The sequence below is a fragment of the Corapipo altera genome, unplaced genomic scaffold, assembly GCF_003945725.1.
Source record: "Corapipo altera isolate COAL_440 unplaced genomic scaffold, ASM394572v1 2, whole genome shotgun sequence".
Lineage (NCBI taxonomy): Eukaryota > Metazoa > Chordata > Aves > Passeriformes > Pipridae > Corapipo > Corapipo altera.
The window spans coordinates 6,393,316-6,414,553 of record NW_020884890.1 but is presented as its reverse complement, the minus strand read 5'-3'; the positions used below and the strand labels follow the sequence as shown (position 1 = coordinate 6,414,553).

Sequence of the window (21,238 nt, the reverse complement as noted above, 5' to 3'; positions counted from 1 at the left end):
GCGCGGCGACAGCAAGCACCGCGGCTGAGGGGAGTAGCACGCCGAGGGGTGCACGATGCGGCAGCACCCACTGTTGGTAGTACAAGGCCGGCGGGAGCGGCCCGGCCCCTGCAGGGTGCTGGGCGGGACCGCCCGGGGACGGGTGGCAGCAGCCGCCATCTTAGCTGCGGGCATGCCTCAGCGCGCGCGGGCGCGCCATGTCCGTTAAGGGCGGCTGCGGGGCGCGGGGGATCTGCGGCTGCGCCCGCCCGGGCCGGCGCCCAGAGCCCTGCAGGTGGGGCCCGGAGCCGCCGCTCCCGATCTTCGCGGGGCTGGGGGCTGGCAGCGGGCCGGCGGTACAGCGGGCCCCGGCTGGGTGCCGGGCCGAGGGGAGCCCGTGAGGAGCGTGGGAAGAGTGTAGCTGCTGGTTGAAATAGAAGCCTGCACGGCCTCGCTTAGGGGATGTTTTGCCCCACGGCGTTCCAGGATGGGGTTTGCTGGGCTCCGCGCCTGCTGCCATCCCGTCCTGCGGCCCCGGGCGGGAGCGGCCGCCCTGGGGCAGCAGGAGAGAGAGGTATTGGGCTGCGGGAGTCTCTGTCGGAAAGGTTTGCCTTCAGGATGAGGGAGAGGGAGTTAGAGTTTGTTCTTCACAGTCTCCAGAAATAGCTGTCCCCGAGAAACTTTCCACGTGGAGAATTTTCACTGAGAGATGCCCTAGATTTCAGTGGGAGATGAGGCTGCTGCTTCTTCTTTGCTTCTTTCTAGAATCAAAAATGTGATTTGCATCATCGGAGATTTGTAGCAACAATCTCTTTTCCCTCTCAGGAGGCCATGAGCAGTAACAACAAGCTGTTCCCTGCCAGGTGTGAACACCTTGTTTTCCTGCACGAAGTTCAAAGTTTTGCAAGAGGTCAGAGGTCTGGGATCCAGGTGGTTGAGCTGGGTAAGCTGTTAACTCAGGTCGGGTCAGCTGCCTTTTTTTTTTGTTGTTGTTGCCGGTTATATATTACTCTACTCAGACAGTAGGGCTACCCATCTAAAATAAAGAGCAGCTAGCAGGACCTCAAATGCTTGTTTGTCTGTAATGTATTATCACCAGACAGGGTTCATACTAAATCACAAGTTTGTAGCATAACTTAGCCTGAAAAGGGCCCTTCCTGTGCCACCTGGCCCAGTCCCTTGCTCAAAGCAGGGCTGGCCTTAAAAGTTGTACCAAGTTGCCTGGGGCCTTGTCCAGACCTGAATTAGGAGCTCCCTCGTGAGTACTTCACTTCCTGGAAGGTGAAATGGTTGCAATCAAACTACCTGTATCTGTTAACTAACCTGCAGCCTTCTCTCCATGTAGAAGGGAGCACGCACTACAGACTGCTCTTTCCAAACAACTAACAGGTGTGCTCAGCTAAAAGCCTTGGGAAGAACTTGGCAGAATGAAGCCTGTCATCGTGGTGCATGGTGGAGCTGGACGGATCTTCAAAGAGCGAGAAGAGGGATGTCGTGCTGGCACTGTCAGAGCTGCGCTTCAGGGTTATGCTGTCCTGAAACGGGGAGGCAGCGCCGTAGATGCAGTTGAGGAGGCAGTACAGTCAATGGAAGATGATCCTCATTTTAATGCAGGTAATTTTTCAAGAATTAAGTGGGCTTAAAATCGTCTTGTATTTCAAGTGTTTTGCCCTGATGCTTCTGAAAATCCTGGCTTGCATTATTATTGAATTATGCACATTGCAGTGGAGTAAATACTAGTGTCGCAAAACAGTTGATTTCTCAGTATAAAACAGCACGGCGTGTGCGGCAGTTTCTCATGAGTACACTGAGGAAATTGAGTTACTCTCTTCTCATTCTTCTTCTCCCATTTCATTCATGTGGAGCTGTTCGTTACTGTGCCATTTATATTCAGTTTTAAGACACGGACTCTATTATGGAGTATATGTTTAATTAACATTCATTTTCAAGGCACTTGGATATAGCTTGCAGCATTTGTTTAAGCCTTAACACTTGTCCTTTACCAGAGGAATGCTGTTCTTGGGGATTTTAGGTGTTTTTCTCTTCATTAATGCTTACAATTAGTTATTTTGTAAATAACATTACAGAAGTAATGCAGTAATGGTATATGAGTCGTGAATCTATACTGAAAGAGTTCATAACTGGATTTTCTAATGAGTAATGTATATTAATGTTAATGGAAGTTGTCAAATATTTTCTCCTCTTGATATGACTCATTTATGATTTTCATAAGTTTCAGCAAAAAAAAAAATTCTCACCAACATATGTCAGGAATAAACATGGAAGGAAAGACCTGTTAGTGATCAGTGCTTTAGATAACATAACTTAGTTATGTGCTCAGTTAGTTTGCAGAGGTTCATTTTTTCCTGCTTAACCTTGCAATTGAGAGCAAGGGAGAGCTTTTATTTCGTATGAAACTTTCAGTGTTTTGTTACTGACTTGGGCTGAACATTTTGATTTTTAGAGCATCCAAGCTGAAATCATGAAGCAAACTTAGACCTGTGGTGTGTACTATTACATAGTATCAGGGTGGCATTCTCTCACTTACTTTTTACTTAACTGGACTTTAGCCTTAAGCAGTTGTTCAGGTTTGGCTGTACTGATCTAAGTGTGGCAAATAGTCTGGTAATCACTTACAGATATTTAATTGTCTTAACGCTCATTAGGTACAGCTGCTCACAGTAGCTGGCAAAAATGAGGTGAAAGCTGTGTGAAGAGGACGCTGATTGGAGTGGCTGTTTAAAACTCATGGTGTGGTATTTATCTTTATAAAAGAAAAAATCTGGTTTGCTGTACTATTTTCTAGGAAAACACAGACATTGCTAAGAGACAACAATAAACATGGGGAAGAATGGGCGTAACGATCAGGCTGTGTCCTTTTTTGAATTACAGGGTGTAGCCATTCTGTGTAGGTTCATCGCGATGTTGGCGTGGTAGAAGGGCTCAGAAGCTATACTGTTGTCTAAAACTACCATTTTAGTGGCTTGTGCAGCATAATGAAGTCATCCAGTTCTGCTTGTGATGAGGAAGTGGCCTTGGTTACTTTACCTCATGTAATTTCTTTGGCTAGCAGTGTTCATCAGCTTGGTGTGAATACTGCAGATATATGAATTGACACTGTATTGGTCCCTGCACACTCTTCTGCAGCCTTTGCAGGGCACAGGACAGATCTGTCTATCTGTAGACAGAGGTGACTGGAGTACTCCTCTCAGTACCCCACGTGTGATTTGGCTAATCTCATATGTTCGTTATTTATGTCCCCTTAGATTTTCTGTCTTCTGTTGTCTCTGTTCTTTTCCCAGCCTTTTGCTTAACAAGCGAGCCAAACGTTTTTGGTCTTTTTTCAGCACTGCTGCCAATGGATACCATGCCCTTGGCAGCTGGTAGTCCCTACCCATTGCTTTGAAAGATGGATGAAAAGGCAGTCTGTAACCATCCTACCTGAAATAACCTGAAGTTCAGTATCTAGCTTTGTTGTAGTGTACAGACTTTCATGGTGGTCAGTGGAATGAAAAAGGTGACTATACAGCTAAGATGTAGGAATTGTGGAAGTTGTGGATGCCTCATCCCTGGAAGTGTTCAAGGCTAGGTTGGGTGAGGCCCTGAGCAATCTGATCTAGTGGGTGACATCCCTGCCCATGGCGAGAGTCCCTTCCAAACCAGGCCTCTCTATGATTCTATGGCAAGTGGGATGAATTGTTCTTAGAGAGCACCTGTCTCTCTTCACCAGCTGTAAGAGGAGGCTTTTGTAGGAAGCTGCCTTTGATGGAAGAAACTGTCTGCATCTGTTTTCTGCTCAGGAAATTTTAGGAAATCCTAAACTGTATCCCATGAGAGATGTCCAGTAGACGTACGATACTATTAATGCAGTGGTGAAGGGGCCTGGTAGAGTTTCTCTTGGAATCGTGGTTCTGGTCACTGATACTTAAGAATCTCCTAGTTCTAGTGGGAATTTCAAGGTCATGGGCTAGAAAGCCTACCTTGTCAAAGGAAGTTAAGAGTATGGCAGGGTTTAGCTAAGTAAACAAAGAGTACTAATTCCTTACCAGCATAAAGGAAGAGCTGGAAGAATTATGTTAAAGTGGATGGCACAAGGCAATTAACCTGTAAGCTCTTTACAGCTCAGTGTAGTCTAGAAATTAACACATTGTGAATGATGCAGGGCTGAACTCTGGAATAGCTTATGCAGTCGCAGACAGGCAAAAAATAGCTTTTGGGGAGTGTGTCTGTATGTGGCAGGGGAAGTTTTGGAGATTACAGGAGGAGGATTACAGGATTTTGTTGTCTCTTGTTACAGGGGATTTAACTTCATATGTTCAGGTCTGAAGTACACTGGTATAGAAGTCTTATGTCAGTTATTAACAGTGGTTTCTGACCTGCTTTAGTACTCGTTTAACAGAAAGAAAAAAAAATTGCTTTAGCTATCTGCAGTGTTCAGGTCTTTCTACCTGAGCTGCTGTGTAAATCTGCCATGTTTTGGTTTGGCTTTCTGCTTCTTTTTAGGTTTAGTCTTCACCATCCTTATTAGCAAGGCTTGTGCATTTGGTGACTTAAAACCTGTTATTCCCCTGTGATACAATTATTGGCATTACTCAAAACCTCCACCCTATTTGCATTGTCTCATTTTTTTATCTCATTAATTTTCAATTAGGTTAGTAATAGCACTGATAATTATAGAAGAAAATAACAACCCAACATTTTATTCCTTAATTTTTATTTTTTTAAATTACTTTATCTACTGGGTTTTTTTGGTAATGAGGAACTTATTTCAGGCTTTTGCTACAGTAGTGAGTGGATGCTTTTATTCTGCTCCATTATTTTGGCAGTTTCTTGGAGTGCTGTATGACACTAATCTGTTGATAGGATCAAATGCTATAGCATTTCTTTGGGTTATGTTGTATCCTCCTTTGGAAGAACTGTAAAGTAAAATACTTTTGTGCACTCAAAGTGATCTGAGGAATAAAGAATTCTGTTCATGATTGTTGTTTTAACTTTTGGACCAAGTATATAATTTGGGATGTGATTGGAAGTGTTTTTCATCTTACAAAAAATAAAACTTGATTTTTAAAGTAGATGTTGTGCTCTGTGAGACTTCTCTTAATGGCTGGATTTTGTGGTTATACTCAGCAGTGTTTCTGCTGAGATACTTTCAGTAAGTCAGCAAACTGGGAAAGAGAAAGGTTGCTCGATAAGAGCTAATAATTGAATCACCTGGTGGTTAGGTCTTAATGACTTTCTTCTCTTTGTCTTCCTCCCTAATTTTTTTTCTTTTGTCTTTAGGTTGTGGATCTGTTCTAAATGAAAAAGGTGAAGTAGAAATGGATGCCATTATAATGGATGGAAAAAATTTAGACTCTGGAGCAGTATCTGCAGTTAAATGCATAGCAAACCCAATAAAACTTGCTCGACTTGTTATGGAAAAGGTATGCTGATTATGAAGCATGTTTTTCCTTAGAACTTCATCCAGCGTATTGATACACATCAATGATGATATTTGTGTAGTGCTTTAAGGCAGGAAAGAAGGGAGAAATAGATGAAAGTGTTTGGAAGCTATGGTCATGACCATGAAGCATTTTTATTTTAAGGGTTTTTGAGAGATATTTATAAAAAAAAAAAAACCCAAACATTCTAAGAAAACATAAATTCTTCTTTCTCAAGGAGAAATTGAAATATGCACTTTGGTCTCCTGTAGTTCCACACCTGGTGTTCAAGATATTTATTTTCTTTATTTTGTTCACTTGTTTTTTGAAGAACTTTTATGCTGTCACTGAGCCTTCTGCTTGATCTCGCAAGATTAGTTGGATAACACATTGTTCACTTTGCAGTGAAAGGGCACTGGATTAAATGACCCAATTACATATTTGGCTATGTAATGCATTCTTACATTGTTCCAGGTAGTCTTCTCCATTGTGACCTGTCAGATGGTAGCTCTGGTGCAAAGTTGTAGTCTTCCAGCAGTAGAGGGTAACAGTAGCTCTGTTGGATGGTGACTAATTTTTCAAGAGAATCAAATTTATCAGGGCAGCAAAATGATTATTACTTGACCTTCTACATAAGATCAGTCCCACATTACTCCACTCAGAAGTCCACTTAATATTTGCCACAACAGACTTCTCTTATTTTTCAGAAATGGTGGCTGCTGGTGTGTGTCAGGATGGAGTAGATCACTTGTGTGATATTTGCATCTGTTTTACTTGGCAGTGATCAAAGAGTTTGTACTGTCTTTGGAGTTTACACTTTTCATCCTGCTCGTGCAGCTGCCCCCTTGTTGAAAAGGGTTTCATATTCACTTATGAACAAAGAAGACTTTTATGTTTCTTTAACCTTTTAAAGTGACTTTTGAGGAAACTAAACCTCTTCTGGTGATCTGTAAAGATGATTGAAATTTAATTTGTCCTCAGTGGCTTCCCAAGGCAGATAGGATTTTTTTGTGTCCATAATTGGAGGATAGTCCTGTTTTTAAAATCGGAACATTTCACTAAAACATTTAGTATAAATACTTTGTTTTCTGGAAGACATACATTTCAATAATATTAAAACTTGAATAAGGTTTTTTTCCTTCAGCTGGCTTTTATTTTGTCATTCAGCTAGAACAATAGTAAGTATAGGTGGTAGACAGCTTCACTAAACCAAATTTTTCAAAATTTATGAATGTAGGTGAAGAGTTGGGGGAGAGATGTCTTTAATGTGTTGTATTTCACTTAATTTCATTCTTGCAGAACTTCTTTTAATGCCTGTTGTTCACTTCATATTCCAGAATCACTGATTTATTTTCTTGTCTTGTCCATGACAAAATCCCATTTAAGTGAACACAATATTGTTGGATTTTGAGAACATAACTTTACAAATTCTGTTCTAAAAATCAAAGAAACAAAAAAAAGGAAAAACAAACAAACAAAAACCTCTCTCCTTTGTCCATCTTGTCTCTTACAAGATCTTTTTGTCATGGTGTTGTTTCTGGTGTTCAAAAGTTTTGAGGCTAAATTTGAAACAAAATCATAAATTCTACTGTACAGGACCAAGTATAATGGTGTAGTTCTAAAACCTTAACATTTTTGCCCAGATACAAAAAAAAAAATCTCTGTAGATGATAAAGTTCAAATGTAAATGGCCTAAATTGCTTAATATAGCTCAAGATGAGTTTCTGCTCCTTTTCCATCAGGTATTATAAATGGGAATACCAACTGATTCTGCTTTTCTGTTCATCTTGGACAGGAATTTTGGGACACCAACCCAGGCTAAGGCTATTTCACAGTATATTTCATAGTGTGTTTTGTTTTACTGTGCATAATTAAATTTTTTTCAACTTTGTGACCAGTTGGTAATAAGACTGTAATTTTCCTGGGGTCTTAAGCATGTGTAAGTATTTTCCAGTGGTTTCGAGATGCCTCAGTGCCATAAAGAATTTTGAAACATGCAGTTCCCGAAAACAAACCAACCAACCAAAAACACCCTCCCATCTGCTTGTAATTGTATTTCCATCATATTACGGAACAGTATGGGCTCCATCTGGTGGCCAGAGCAGCTCCTCGAGATGGTTCTTGCACACATTTATCCCTTTGTGATGTCAGTTTGCCATTGGGCTCAAACTTGTCCAAACCTGTCAAGTAGAAAAAAGGAGGGCACCACAATAATTTCTATTCAGCATTTACTGTGCTGTCAATCACAGAGCTTCTAGAGGTGCAAGTCTTTTACTATGTTCACTGATGTTACAAATTCTTGAGAAAACAGTTACATGTTTGTTGAATTATTCCTGTTTGTAGTGAACATAAATGGAATGATACATTGAAATGACTTTTTTTTTTTTCAAATAGGGGGTGTAACCCCTCCCAGCTCCAACACTTCATTAGATGGGCTTCTCATGAACATTAGAGAACTGATTTATTGCTATACGTGAACTGTGTATGTGTTCCCCTACTATATTTGCAGCCCTTTACATTAGACAAAGGAGAATTTAGCTTAGAACACAGACTTCTTAATGGAAAGGGCTGGAATTTTGCTGTGCTCTGCACTGCCAGAATTGTCAGATAAAGAACCATGAGGATCTGAATTTCAGGTCAGCTGCAGAAGTTTGGGAGATTTTCCCATGAAATTAACTAAACTTGCCAGCATTTCTTCTTGTTAGTAATATGTCTGGAATGCCTTTTTTTTTTTTTTGTCCTTTTGAATTACTTTTTATAAATGTCTCCCAGAAAAATTAGGCGCTCCAAGTTAGCAACCATATTCACGAAACTCTGGACAGATGAGACAGAAAAATATGCTTTTGTGTTGTTCTACCATCTCTTTTGATTGACAAGATGTATTGGAGAGAACTTCTTCCAGTAAGGACTGAAAAAGAAAAAAAAAAAAAAACAACCACAAAACCCTGTCATAGAAGCTTACTCCTCTTTATGCAAGTATTTCTTGTTTGTGCAGCTTAGGAAGGTATGTTATCTGAATCTGCATATGGGAGGGAACACTTGGAAAAATTTTTTAGAAATAACTTCCATTTATCACAGTAAAATACAGTAAAAAACTGTATTTTAAAAAATCTTATTTAAAGGACCATGTAGCCTTAATTGCTGAAGAAATCAAGTGATGGAGGACACATCCTCCTGCTACAGGTAAAGACAAAAGAAAATTTCAGTGTCTTTCCTAAAAAAAACCCCACCAAACAAAAAAACCCCACACTCAGAGATAAAAACCAAAACTAGTTTGAATTTTGGATCGTGTACTTCTGATTGGGTTAGTGGCAGAGGGGGGCAGTATTGCACAAAGAAGTTGGCTTTCAAGTCAAAGACTACTCACCAGCTTTGTTAGAAATAGGTAGGTCTTATGTTAGAACTAGGTAGGTCCAGTAATGTCACTCAGCACGTAAACCTGATGTCCACTCTTTCACATATATAGAGGACTTATTCCTTTTAACCTTTATTCTTGTTCCCTAAAGCAATACTCTCATGAATTGAAGATTAATTAAAAGGCATTTAAATTTTAGAAAATGTTTGATTCAGGGCCACATCATCAGGAATGTTTCTGAAGTGCAGCCACATTTCCCTCCTCTGTCCAAAGGTGTTAGTGCAGAGGCTGTGATAGGCTTAAGCAGAGATCAGTGTCTGATTTGGGAAAATGTTTGTTTGTAATCCTTTAATAAACAATGCAGTGCTATGGGTTGGTCATGATAGGGATTACTTGTCATTGCTTTAGAAATCAACAGAAGTTGATGGTCTGCAACAGTGTAAAAATCCAAAGCTTTGAGATCTAAATGTCCTGCAGAATATAGCATGACACAGAAATGCCATCCTGGCTTCTGGCTGGGAGCTGCATATGTGCCACTTTAGTGCTCTGCAAGGCTCTGCTGGCCTGCAGAGCCTCCAGCATCAAGTGGTTCTACTTTTTGGACCTCAGCTGGTGCCTGTGTGCTGTGCTGCTGCATGGTTATAAGAGCTTGCTTGAAGTTAGGTGCTGTGCTCTGAAATTACTCCATAATGTACAGTCAGACCACTGCTCCTCCAAAACCTTCCCAGGCTCTGATGAGTGATTAAGAGCTGTGCAGTTGTGCAAAAAGTTGATGCTTACTTTTTGACATAGATTTAAAAAAAAACACAAACAACCAAACAAAAGAAATCAGATTTTAGAGCTACTACTAAAGTTTAAGGATTAATTAAACAAATTTATCTGACAAGTTTTTCTAAAATATTAATTAACCCAGCTGTACAAATTTTGAAGCATGGAATTAACTAAGGTTGTTGAATTAAAATCTGGTCAAAGTGCTCTGTAAATAAAGGAATCCAAATAGAACTTGCAAATGTTGTTAGAAGAGGGCAAATGTGTTTTGGTTGAGCCCATTAGAACAGTTTTCTGTTCTTAAATTTGAAATTCTGAGTCTATAAGAATAGCAGCTAGTTGAAGGATATGTTTAAAATAAAATTGTTCTGCTGATGTTAAGAAGCACTTCAGTATATGATATTTACATTTGTTGGTTATTTTACTATGTGTAATGCCTTTAAATGGAACAGGAGTTTATTTACCATTCCTCTAAGTAAAATCCTTCTAGATCTCTTAGTTAACTGGACTAAACAGTTAGTTATGTAGTGATTTGGTGATTGACTGGAAACAGTACAAAGAAGTTGCATACAAATTTACCAATTTTTCTTCTCCCGTTACAGGAAGTGTGCACTAGATAAATGCAGTTTTCTACTAATGATGAAAGTTTGTACCTGTGTTTTGGAGAGCTGACTTTTTTCAGCTGTAGTGGAAGGGGATATGGACATAGAAATTTAGACAGTTCAAAAATAAAATGTGGAATTTTCTTTATGTGGATACATCTAAAAATAAAGAGTGATGGTACAAAGCTGCTCAGTACAAGACAAAACAAGAACTGTCAATGAATCTCATGTCTGTCTTCTGCAGACAAAGCACATGCTGCTGACTGATCAGGGTGCACACCTGTTTGCTCGGGCCATGGGTATTCCTGAGATTCCAGGGGAGAAACTAGTAACTGAGAGATCCCGTGAGAGATGGAGGAAGAACCTTGAACCAGATTTCAACCCTGAAGATTTTCAGAAGTAGGTAAAATTTTTCTTGAATTCAGGTAATTTAATTTGTGCTATCTGGTTACCAAACACAACCCACAACCAAAAAAACCAACCAAGAAAACATACAAAACCAACAAAAACAATCAACCAAACAAACCCCCTTGAAGGCCTGTATTCCAAATGTTACATAGTTTGATGCAATCTTTACAGTATGTCTTCAGTGAAAGTACTGGAAAATCAAGCTTTCAATGAATTTGCTCAAGTTTAAATGACTGGAACAAACTCTAATAAACTTGTTGCTGCTTAAGGAGATTGTTTGTCCCTTTAACATAGCATAGGTTTTACAAAATCAGAACTTGTTATTCCTCTTAAAATCGCCAATTACAGAAGAGCGTAGAGCAGCTTTAAAAAAACAGCAGGCGTAATTTTGTATAGTTCTTTTCCATGGAGGAACTGTGATTTTAAAAAACCTCCAGTACACATTTCAAAACAAGTCCATTAAAAAAATTTAAGAAAGCTGATCTCGGTTAAGTAGATGATCAGATTTGTCTTTAGACTGGACTAGGTAGTTAAGTGACATCAGATTTTGGCCAGTAACTCCTTCTGAGTGCTGATTGTGGCTGTTTTTTATGAAAAGGAATGAAAAAAATGACCAAGAAGTTCAGTGGTGGGTATGAAGTGAGATGCTACTGGATGGTATTGCCCAACAGCAAAACGAACGTCACTTGAAAAACAAACCAGTCTCATATAAAGTGAAGGGGAAAGTGAGGTGGACATGAAAAGGAATGAAAAACATGAGGTGTCAAAAATGGGGTTTATGCCTGTGAGGTGGGGATAAATACCAAATTGTTTTGAGCTTCCATTTGTATGTCAGTGATTGTGGTGCAGGAAAGCAGTGTATTACGTTACATATATGCTGTACTACGTGCTGTTCATCTGGGGTTTTTTTAAATAGTAGTAATGAGAGAAGCAGAACTGAATTTGTAGATCAAAAGAAGTAAATTTCTTCTGTGGGCATGTTAATTAAAGACTTCGAAACAAGGCTATAAACTACAAGCTGTACATTACTTTCAGTAGATTGCTAGAAGGAAAAAGAAATTATTAAGGCAAGCATAAATATGGTCTTGTAAACAAAGTGATGTTGTTCCTTGACCATAAGGTCTCAGTCATAGTTCATTTTGTACACAAAAGAAGTTTTCTTTTGATACGTGGTCTATCCAAGGACTGTGGTATTGCCATTCATGATGAAGAATTTTGAGGATGGTGTAACCTCTACTGCCACTTGGTCTCCTCCATGTATCAGCTGGAATGGTATGGCATCTAAGTCTTCATTCATTCTTCGTAACTGCTTAATTTTTAAAGTTTTTTTCTGATAACAGTGTTAGGCATCTTCAATTTCAGCATTGTCTTGCTCTGGAATATCTGATAATAGAAAACTTGTGTGTATCTGAAGGGGTCAAGACTTTTTCTTGTGTTGGCCACGCTGTTCTTTTTCTGAAAACCAGTGCCCAAAACATCAGCACAAGTTCACGAAGTTGAAAACAGGTCTTTTTTTATGCAAGCTTATTTCCTTCTGTATCACATGTGGAATGTTCTTTTTCTCTGTTATGTCCACAGTGATTACACAGAAACTTGCCTGAGGCAAGCAGACAGAAGGTGAAGTAGTGTTAGTCAGAGGCAACATAATACCAGATCATACTGGGAATTTGAAGGTTGATGTGTACTTAACTTCCAGTGCTCTGGTCCCCACAGTGTTGGAAACCATGGAGTTTCATAGGCTTTCCAGGCCAAGTCTGGCGTCTCCACAAGAGATACCTTTCTCTTCTGCTGGTTAGGAGCCTGCATTCATTTATGTTAAAAGCTTAGGATTCCATTGCATGTACCACATTCCATCTTGCACACCTTTTGCTGAGAACAAGGTGTGGTTTGATTTATCTGCAGTCTCTCACTCCAAAGATTCTAGCCATACCTTTGATAAGAATTACTGGAGGTTGCCTTAGAACCCCACAAAAAGGGAGTTGAGTGTGCCTGTAGTAAATGGGCTCCTAGCCCCTCTGTGAATCACACTGCATGAATAACTCCAGGAGGTGTTAAGTAACAAGGACCCTGACAGCAATCAACAGAAAACCCTACTACTGATGCAGGGCTAAGAGACAAATAGCAGATACCTTATTAGTTGAATGGGGATAGAATAAGTACATGTCACTTCATGGATACTGGATAATGAAAGATTTACACAAGAGGGAATGAATAAATCCAACTAATATATTTTGTATCACAGTATATGCAGTATATAAGAATAATTCTTGATTGAAGAAATCCCTAATAGCATCCTCTGGTATACCAGAGGTACTTGCTGAGGTTTTTGCTACTGTCAATAACTAACAATAGAGATTGCATTATAGTATGATATCTCTGCTTAGGCAGTTTTGCCTGCCTTGGTAATGTTTTGGAGTCAACTGTCCATGCAAAAAACCCGTTTATATCTTCTTTGCCTTTGTTCTGAAGATGAACAAAGAAAAAGTTACACTGAAGCAATAAAAAAGTTTAAAGGGGCAGTAAGAAATACAGTATAGTTGTTTATTTGCTCCACTGCAGATAAGGTATGTTGGACACACTCACTTTGGAATTTATCAACAGTTGTGCTCTCATACCAAAACAGATAGCTGCTGCCTGTGTGATCTGTGTGTTTTTATTCTCACAGTTTCTTAAGATAAATACTTACCTAGAAAAATATACATCTGGATGTACCTTTCTTAACTTCTGAGGAGGATCTAACTTTAGTTGGTTGAAGGGTGCCGCATGAATGTGCAAGAGAGTACTGAATTTACTCATGTTCTTTTCAGCAAATCATTTGTAACAGATGGATGGGTGGGAAGCCCATCTGCACTATCATATCAGTTTGAGATGAGGTCCATATCCACAGAAATGTCAGAGCAGTTTGTAAGGCCTGTGATTCATCAGTCAACTTTGAATTGCTGTGAATGAAGTGTAGGGACTGACAGTATGATATTTTACATAAGCAGGAGCGAACAGGAAGTTGGTTTTCTGAGAAAGTGACTGTGGGTTTCAGGGTACACAAGGACTTTGTCTGACTTAATTAGCTGAGAGAGCTATAGAGAAACCCTCACCAGTGTCCAAGCAACTTCCCAAGATATTCCTGTTGCAGTTGCCTGTTGAGTTAGTTCCTTGAAGGATTATTACAAATTCTTTTCCTGTGTGGAAGGATGCAGATTATGCCTTTTTTTTTTTTTTGGTATGCTTCTAGCCAGACAGTGGTTTATGTTCGTATGTGAAATGCTGGAATATGTGGATATTTAAACTGTTGCTTCTCACTAGTGTCTTGCTTCTCAGTGTAACATAACTTACAGTTATAACAGGCTTTTTTTTCTTCGAACACGACTACACGTGTATCTTTCGAGCAGTCTATCGTATATGTCTTTTCTGTGCTGAAGAAATAAAGCAATAGTTGAGACTTCTGTTTTCTTCAGAGCATGAAGATTTCTAAACTGATGTGCGGTTTCAGCGGATTCTACTGGCCGAGTGATTTAAACCTCAAGATTGCTTAGCTACAGAGTACAAAGACGAAAATATGTATTAATGATGCATTGTGAGCAGTACTAGTTGAAAGGCACATAAATAACCTTTTTTTTTTTTGTAGCATTCAAACATTAGGGGGAGTAAGGAAGAGGAAAGAGGAGGAACAGGAAGGAAATGGTTCAGTACGTGCATAACATTACTGTCCTTTTCTGTATTCACTTATTTACGTACATTGTCATTAATAATTCCGGTTAACCTCCTCTTGAGACAGTGGAGCCAATTGTTGCATCTTGGAGTTGCCATTTAGGGGAAAGTTGTGTGTCAGTTTGTGTGTCAGCCAAAAAACTACTCCAGAACTATGATGACTAGAAGTATTTTTGCCCTTTCTGCTTTTGCTTTGTGGGTTTTTTCCTCCCCAAGTCGAAGTTTCCATGCTATGAAGGTAAACAAGGCATGGGGGGAGATAAAAAAAAATGAGTGTTTTCTACTCTGTTTAATATAAAGTGAGAATTGTTACATATTGCTTGTTATTTTTGCAATGAGAAGCATAGCAAAAATAGCTTTATGATGAGCAGTACTTCTTTTGTAGCAATCTTTTTTAAAGCTACCTGGAAAATAAATGCAACGTGCTTTGGCAGGTATGCTTTAATTCTATCTGATTTTGTGAACTGTTTTTCTTGGCAGAGACCTTGGAACAGTCGGTGCTGTTGCTATAGACAGTGAAGGCAATGTAGCTTGTGCAACATCCACTGGAGGACTCTCTAATAAGCTGATTGGCCGTGTTGGTGACACAGCATGCATAGGTATGGGGTGTGGGATCTTGCCTTTCATTTTTTTGGAGGTTTCTCATTTAAAGAAAGAAAAATAAGTATTGTACACTCTCCTTTTCATTAGTGAAACACACATAAATACTAGTACCTCTGGAGATCTAACATTCGGATGTATAAAAGCTCAAGCTTCTTACAGCATGGAGATTGCAAGAAAGGGTTGGGAGTAGAGGTGTGGTGCTGTCATTATTATTGTCATCCAACACTTTTTTGTATGGAAAATGTGGATGGAAATTTCTTTTTTCTGCTCTTTCATAAATGTTAACAGTTTTTTCCTGTGTTTCCTTTCTGTTGATTCTGATAAAGCTGTGGTTTTTTACATCTATGCTTTCAACTAAGTCAAAAAATGTAGCCTGCTCTATATTAAGATGCTGTTTTCTTGATACTTAAGGAAGTAGGTATAATTGCAATTACTATTTGTTTTATCAGTGAGTGAGAATTATAAAGTGACTGGCAGCTTTGAGTAAATTCCTGTTCTTAGAGAGCCCTGATAAGACTACCTCAGAGCCTAATAGATGTGTTGTGGAATAAAGGAAATATTTTAAGAGATCTCTTATCCAAGTATAAAGAAACACTTAAAATCCTTTCCACAGACTTCTTCCTCTCATGGAACAGACTTGTCATTTGATTGCTTTAGGGTCCTACCATACAGCTGGGATTTGGAAAATAATTATTTTTAGTAAAACATGTTCCAAACTCAAGTAGCACTACTGTTGGCAGTATATTATTATGAAGAAACTAGTACTATGTTTATTTTGTACATGAAGTTGCTAACGTTTTGGTACCCTCTGCATTTTGACTATTGACTGTATAGTCAAAATATATGTGACTATATTTTCAGCTTCATTTCTAGCTTCAGCTTTCTGACTGCAAATATCCTTCTGTGTAGGTTATGTTCAGGGTTCCTGTAGTTTGGGACATGGTTCTATGAAGGACAAGTGAAACTGGGCGCTGTTGAGCATATTGCTTGTAACTTTTGGTCTCACTAGACATCTGCAGGCTTGGAAACAGAAAAGCTGTGCTTTGAAACATCAGAGATTTAGTAAAGGGGCTTTGACAGACTGATTGTGGCAGTGTTTTTCCATGTGTAAATCAGGGTCCATTGAAAGGGTCTGATCAAGAAAGTACATAAGGGAAGAAACTTCCATTGCTCTTCTAAGGCTCTTTCCTGTCCCCCAGTACCTTGTTTATAATGCTGTGGTATGTTTCTTTCTAGCTCTTGGGAAATATTTTTCTTAGGAGAAACATGGGTATTGAGCAAGCAGAAGCTTGGTGGAGAGCAACAGGGTGTGGAATGTGCCAGCAAAACAAGGATGGGACAAAAAAAAAGGGAGGGAAGGGGAGTTCAACAAAAAGACCATTCTGCTTGTGATGAGGACTTTGAAGATTCTTTGGGGTTGCTTTGTGAGGTTTCACTAGAACCTAGGCTCTTCAAATCTTTTACAAGCTGTTGTGCGTAAGTTCCCTTAAACTTTGTTCAGTTCACCACTGTCCTCACAAGATCTTCCTTCGTATCTTCTCAGTTGGTAATGTTGTGTGACCTGGCATTCTGCGTCTCATCACTATCTTGCTGGTCCTTAATATACCCTCCCTTGCTGTTCTGGAAAATATTTTTGCTTATCCCAGTGGAGTGTTGGCCTGCTTCTGCTTCTTGTACCACAAGCAGATCAGTAGTCTCTCTCAACTTGGCAACTGACTTGCTCCCACAGTTGTCGATCTCTTTCATATATTTAACTTTTCAAACAGGCAGAAATGAGAAAGAAGCATTAATGACGCTTTGCTCCCAGAAATGCAGAAAGCTAATGGACCTTTAGGATGAAATGTTCAGTACCTATTTTAAACAATGAAAACAATCGTGACTGGGCTTTGCGAACGAAGATTTAGGAAGGGCTTGTAAATTATATTATAGAATTATAATATAGAATTTTTTTCTTTTTTTTTTTTCCCTCTGAAAAGGAAGTGGAGGTTATGCTGATAATCATTCTGGTGCCACTTCAACCACAGGACATGGGGAGAGCATTATGAAAGTGGTCTTAGCCCGACTGATCCTCTATCACATGGAGCAAGGTATATCCCAAACTTCCTGTAAGCTGAAATAATGAAGATATGAAACGTTGATAATGACAGGTTTCAGTTTATCTACTACCATGCCAGAACAGGTGTCAGAAGAGTTGCTCCCAGGGGTATGCAGATGGGGTCACCTCTCTTTAAAAACAAAGTGAAGTACTAAAGTATTAATAAAGCTAAACTAGCTGAATTGGACAGAATTAACTCTGCTGCCTGATATTTAATCATGCTTTAGATCAGTGTACATTGAAAGACATTACTGTCTACTTTGTTTAACTGAAGTTCTCGTTAATATTTTTTCCCAATTATAAACTAAAATTTTGTGAACAGGAAATAGAAAACAAGTAAAAGTAAGATACATTTAAGGAAGCAGTAAGGGGGAACGCTAGAGACATATTTGGAACTGAAATTAGAAGATCTAGGATATTGCCTTTCTAATAAACTATAAAGGTCTTTATTTTAACAACTCTGATTACAGCAACAGAAATTCTTTTAAGACTTTTTAACCGTGATTTCAATTTTCATTTTGTTTTGGAAAATGTACTAAACTGACTGGGTGGGTATGTGGTAAACAGCTGACACAGTATGTCTTATATGACTGTAATATAATCTGACTGTGGGATGACCCTTTGGAGCTTTACCTTCCTGAGTTAGTCTGTCATCTAAACCCTTGATTATGTTACAGCCTATAAACATAGCCAGACAACATACTTGTATTGCATGCAGTTCAAGAATCATTAATATAGATATCACCATTATTTTTAGAAAGTAGTAGCTTCGGGGCAGTACAGTGTAACTTGCTTTGAGATCAACCAAACTGGAAATAATTGGAAAATGTTCAATTTACATTTTCATTGGAGAAGCAGTAAGTAGAGAGACAAGTAACAGCTGAGAATATTTTTGTTATGCTTTATAGAGCTGTTTGCATATAATAGGTGCATTTCTCTAAATCTTTGATATGACAGTTTCAGCATAAAATATAACCTACAGATTATTTCCCTAAAGCTCTAACACATTATGCTCTCCCTTACTCTCTATGTTATGTGCCTAACTATTAAATTTGTGAATAGAGCCTTCTAAGCTCTATTCAGTCTAAACTGTGTAAAGCAGTTTCTTCTCTGGCTTTAAGTTAACTGCATTGCAAAACCTATGCATTGATAGCAGTTATCTGGCTTGTGATTAATCAGTATGAAAGGCAAATAAGTATCAAATTAAAAAGTTAATTGGAAAAAAAGAGAAAAAGAAAAAAAATGAACCCATATGTATTAACTTCTAATTGATTTGCTCTTGTTCACCCTGCTAGTGCTTGCTTTACCTTCATTTATCCTGCCCAGAAGTATAACTCAGCTGCCAGGAAAATATGTCAGCAATAGACTCCCCCCCCCCCCCCCCCCAAACATTTCCATGAAGGCACTGAAAACAAACCCTCAAGTTATTGTAACTTTTGAGTCCTTGAACTGAAGTTGCATATTCGAGAACAACTACAGAGCTCTCATACTTCTGTTTAGCTACTCAGTAATTCACTTACTAAATATCTTCTTTTGGATGAATGCTGCAAAATTTACTTTCATATTTTAGGAGTGAATTGCTTTGCCATTCTTAGCAGCTGCTGGAATCTTTGTCTTATGGTGGCAGCTGTTGTCTTGGTGAAAAATCAAACAGTGAAATACTGACCCTTTGAAGACAGTGCCACTGACTTGAATAGTCACAGTGTCACCCGTACGTCAGAGAAAGGAGCTTTATCCTGTCAGTCACCAGTGCTGTGAATAATCCTGACTCTGATGGTTTTATTTGGTTTTAACTCAAAATTTTCAGGGAAAGAAAGCATGAAGGTCAGTTTTTGTTCTGTAACCTAAGCCGCATAACATTACTGAGGGAATATATCTTAGGGCAATTAGGCCAAGCCAACTGCGTTCCTGAATGTTTATTTAAACTGGTAGTGAACAGGTATCTTGGAGCTATTACAGGTCTGTGTGTATGATGTTCACATTCAATTTGATTTATTTAGAAAATACTCCTGTTAATAGAAATTGAGTAATGAAAAGCTAAAGTTACCTTGCTGGTCCTTTGTCTGATGTCTAGTACATTGAGACCTCATCTTGCCTGGTAGTTTCAGAAGTTTCAGGAAAAGTAATGCTGATTTTTGGTTTTGATAATTTATGACAATGTGAAGTAATGTGCTTTGAGCTCTGTTGCAGCCAGTGGACTTGGAACAGAGATGATGACTGAAATGTTTGATTGTTTTGATGTGGGATTTTTCAAATTGTAAATGCTTTAGACCTAGCTTGTGACAAAGCTGTGATGAAAACCTTGCAAAATTGGCATTTTTCCCTTCAAATGATGGCATAAGAAACATTGTCTCTTGAACATAGAGTTGGTGAGTTAGTTTGTATCAAACACTGAAATGGAATTAAAATCTGAAGCTATTCAAATAAATATTTGCAGCAGCACCACACCACAGCAGCTCTTAGCAACTGTCCAGAGCCTTCCTATAAACGGTTTGACTGACTCTGTGGGGAGGGGTGAAACTTGGAGTTTTAAAACTAGTGTCAGGACAGATGCCATGAAGTGATCTTATTTTTCTTTTCAGGAATGTCACCAGAGGTGGCAGCAGACACTGCATTAGACTACATGAAGACAAGAGTTGGGGGCCTGGGGGGTGTCATTGTTGTCAGCAAGGCAGGAGAGTGGGCAGCAAGGTTCTCCACCAAGCAAATGTCCTGGGCTGCTGTAAAGGATGATGAGCTGCATTATGGGATTTGTGCTGGGGAGAAGCATGTGAAGTCTCTTGATGAAGCACTTGTATCTGCAAGTGAGGGACTGTAAGCATGAAGAAATGTTGGCTGAGGAGGAATGAAGATCTCCAATTTTCACTGGAGGACAATGACAGTTAATTTTATCTTTCTGAAAGATCTGTACTTTTTTGTGGAGTGGCATTGCCACATTTACATTCAAAACAAAATCTGGCTGTAGTTCTCTAGTGGACATGGATATATATGTAATCTTTTAATACCTTTGTGAAGTCAGGAGATCCTCCTTTTCGAGATAAGAAAGAGAATGGTCAGTAGGTTTTGTGGTTAGCATGCCGTAATCCTACATTAAAGGGAGCCTGGGTTTCAGTATTAGAGAAACTCCTTTCCATGCCCATTTTCAGAGACTGCTGCCAGGATGATTTTAGAGATGAATACCTATTAATTAAAAACCGAATTTTGAAAATCCAGAGTCTTTTGAGCAGCCATCCCATGATAGCAGATTGCTAACTGTCAGCGACGTACCACCCAAGGGCAGTGAAGAGTTAAGACTCAGTGATCGTCACAGGCTTGAAGTAACTGTCAGGGGAAATAATGGAGTAAAGAGAATAACTTTTCTCAGAAAAGGGAAATGTAATGCAGTCTAAGGAGCTGTAATTCTGATTAACTGGAAAAATAATTATCTAAAAGTAAGTGATGAAAACAAGCTGTACTAAACCAAACAAAACTGCCTCTTAACAAGCTTCTTGTATGAAGTCTGAAACATCTGCAGAGATTTTCTTTTTTAAAAAGAACTGATGTTTTACATTACTTCTGATACAGTTTCTTTGTTAAGATTTTGGTTTTTTTTTTTCTATTTTCTGACTCAACCATATAATTCTTTTTGTTAAAAACTGTAATAATTTTATGGATTTCAACTGATGACTAGGTTTCCTCTCTGGGCAGATTTGTATGTTCAAATTGCATGCCATCACTCTGTGGTTTGTTCCTTTACAAGATAGCCCAAATAAACATAAAAAAATCTTAAATCAGGGTTTTAAACTACTAGTGTCCCAACTACAATAAACTGCGTTACTGAGTCGGTGCATACAGAATGGTAGGGTTGCCAAGACTGTCTGACCTGCTCTCTACTTTGATCCATGGTTTCTTAGATGTTGCAGATGACTGAATATGGACAGTGATGGTTCAAGAGAAGATGGCACATGCAAAACATAACCTTGGAGTACTCGTGTACTTTGTTCAACAGAACATCATGTAGAAAATGGCTACTATCTGATCATCAGATGTTAATAAAACAGTATCAGTATTTCTGATGTGCTTATTGGTAGAAAGAAGTGGCCTTCCTTTGAGTAAAAATTAAGTTATTTCCCCATCTTGGCATGAGATACCAATCCTACAGGGCCAGGCTGTTCTCTGGGGGCAAAAAAAAAAAAAAAAAGGCAGTATTGGCATAGCTTCATTTCCAAAATACGTCCAAAATATTTGTGATATTTACCTCACCTGTCCATAGTGGAAGATGAAATTCAGGACAGGTAATAGAAAATATGATCTCCATGAGTGC

At 38.9% G+C, this 21,238-nt stretch overlaps 1 protein-coding gene across 6 annotated transcripts; it reads left to right on the top strand.

Moving 5' to 3' along the window:
• The first annotated feature begins 214 nt into the window (after window positions 1–214).
• ASRGL1 (asparaginase like 1) lies at window positions 215–20,990 on the top strand. Of its 6 annotated transcripts, none has more exons than XM_027644958.1 (8): window positions 215–274; window positions 805–922; window positions 1,325–1,593; window positions 5,260–5,402; window positions 10,369–10,523; window positions 14,718–14,836; window positions 16,817–16,927; window positions 19,518–20,990. In XM_027644958.1, the coding sequence occupies exons 3-8, from the start codon at window positions 1,407–1,409 to the stop codon at window positions 19,751–19,753; spliced, it is 951 nt and encodes a 316-aa protein (XP_027500759.1). In that variant the 5' UTR covers window positions 215–274; window positions 805–922; window positions 1,325–1,406; the 3' UTR covers window positions 19,754–20,990. The 6 variants fall into 6 exon arrangements, with proteins under 6 accessions (XP_027500759.1, XP_027500761.1, XP_027500762.1 ...); XM_027644960.1 differs by lacking the exon at window positions 215–274 and adding an exon at window positions 408–584 and having other exon boundaries at window positions 1,369–1,593; XM_027644961.1 differs by lacking the exon at window positions 215–274 and adding an exon at window positions 408–584 and having other exon boundaries at window positions 1,362–1,593.
• The last annotated feature ends 248 nt before the right edge of the window (window positions 20,991–21,238 follow it).

Excerpts from the sequence above, each read along its gene's own strand:
- ASRGL1 (XM_027644958.1), top strand. The coding sequence starts at position 1,407 with ATGAAGCCTGTCATCGTGGTGCATGGTGGAGCTGGACGGATCTTCAAA. Across the intron at positions 5,403-10,368 it reads CTCGACTTGTTATGGAAAAG|ACAAAGCACATGCTGCTGAC; the intron begins GTATGCTGATTA and ends TGTCTTCTGCAG. Across the intron at positions 10,524-14,717 it reads AACCCTGAAGATTTTCAGAA|AGACCTTGGAACAGTCGGTG; the intron begins GTAGGTAAAATT and ends TTTTCTTGGCAG.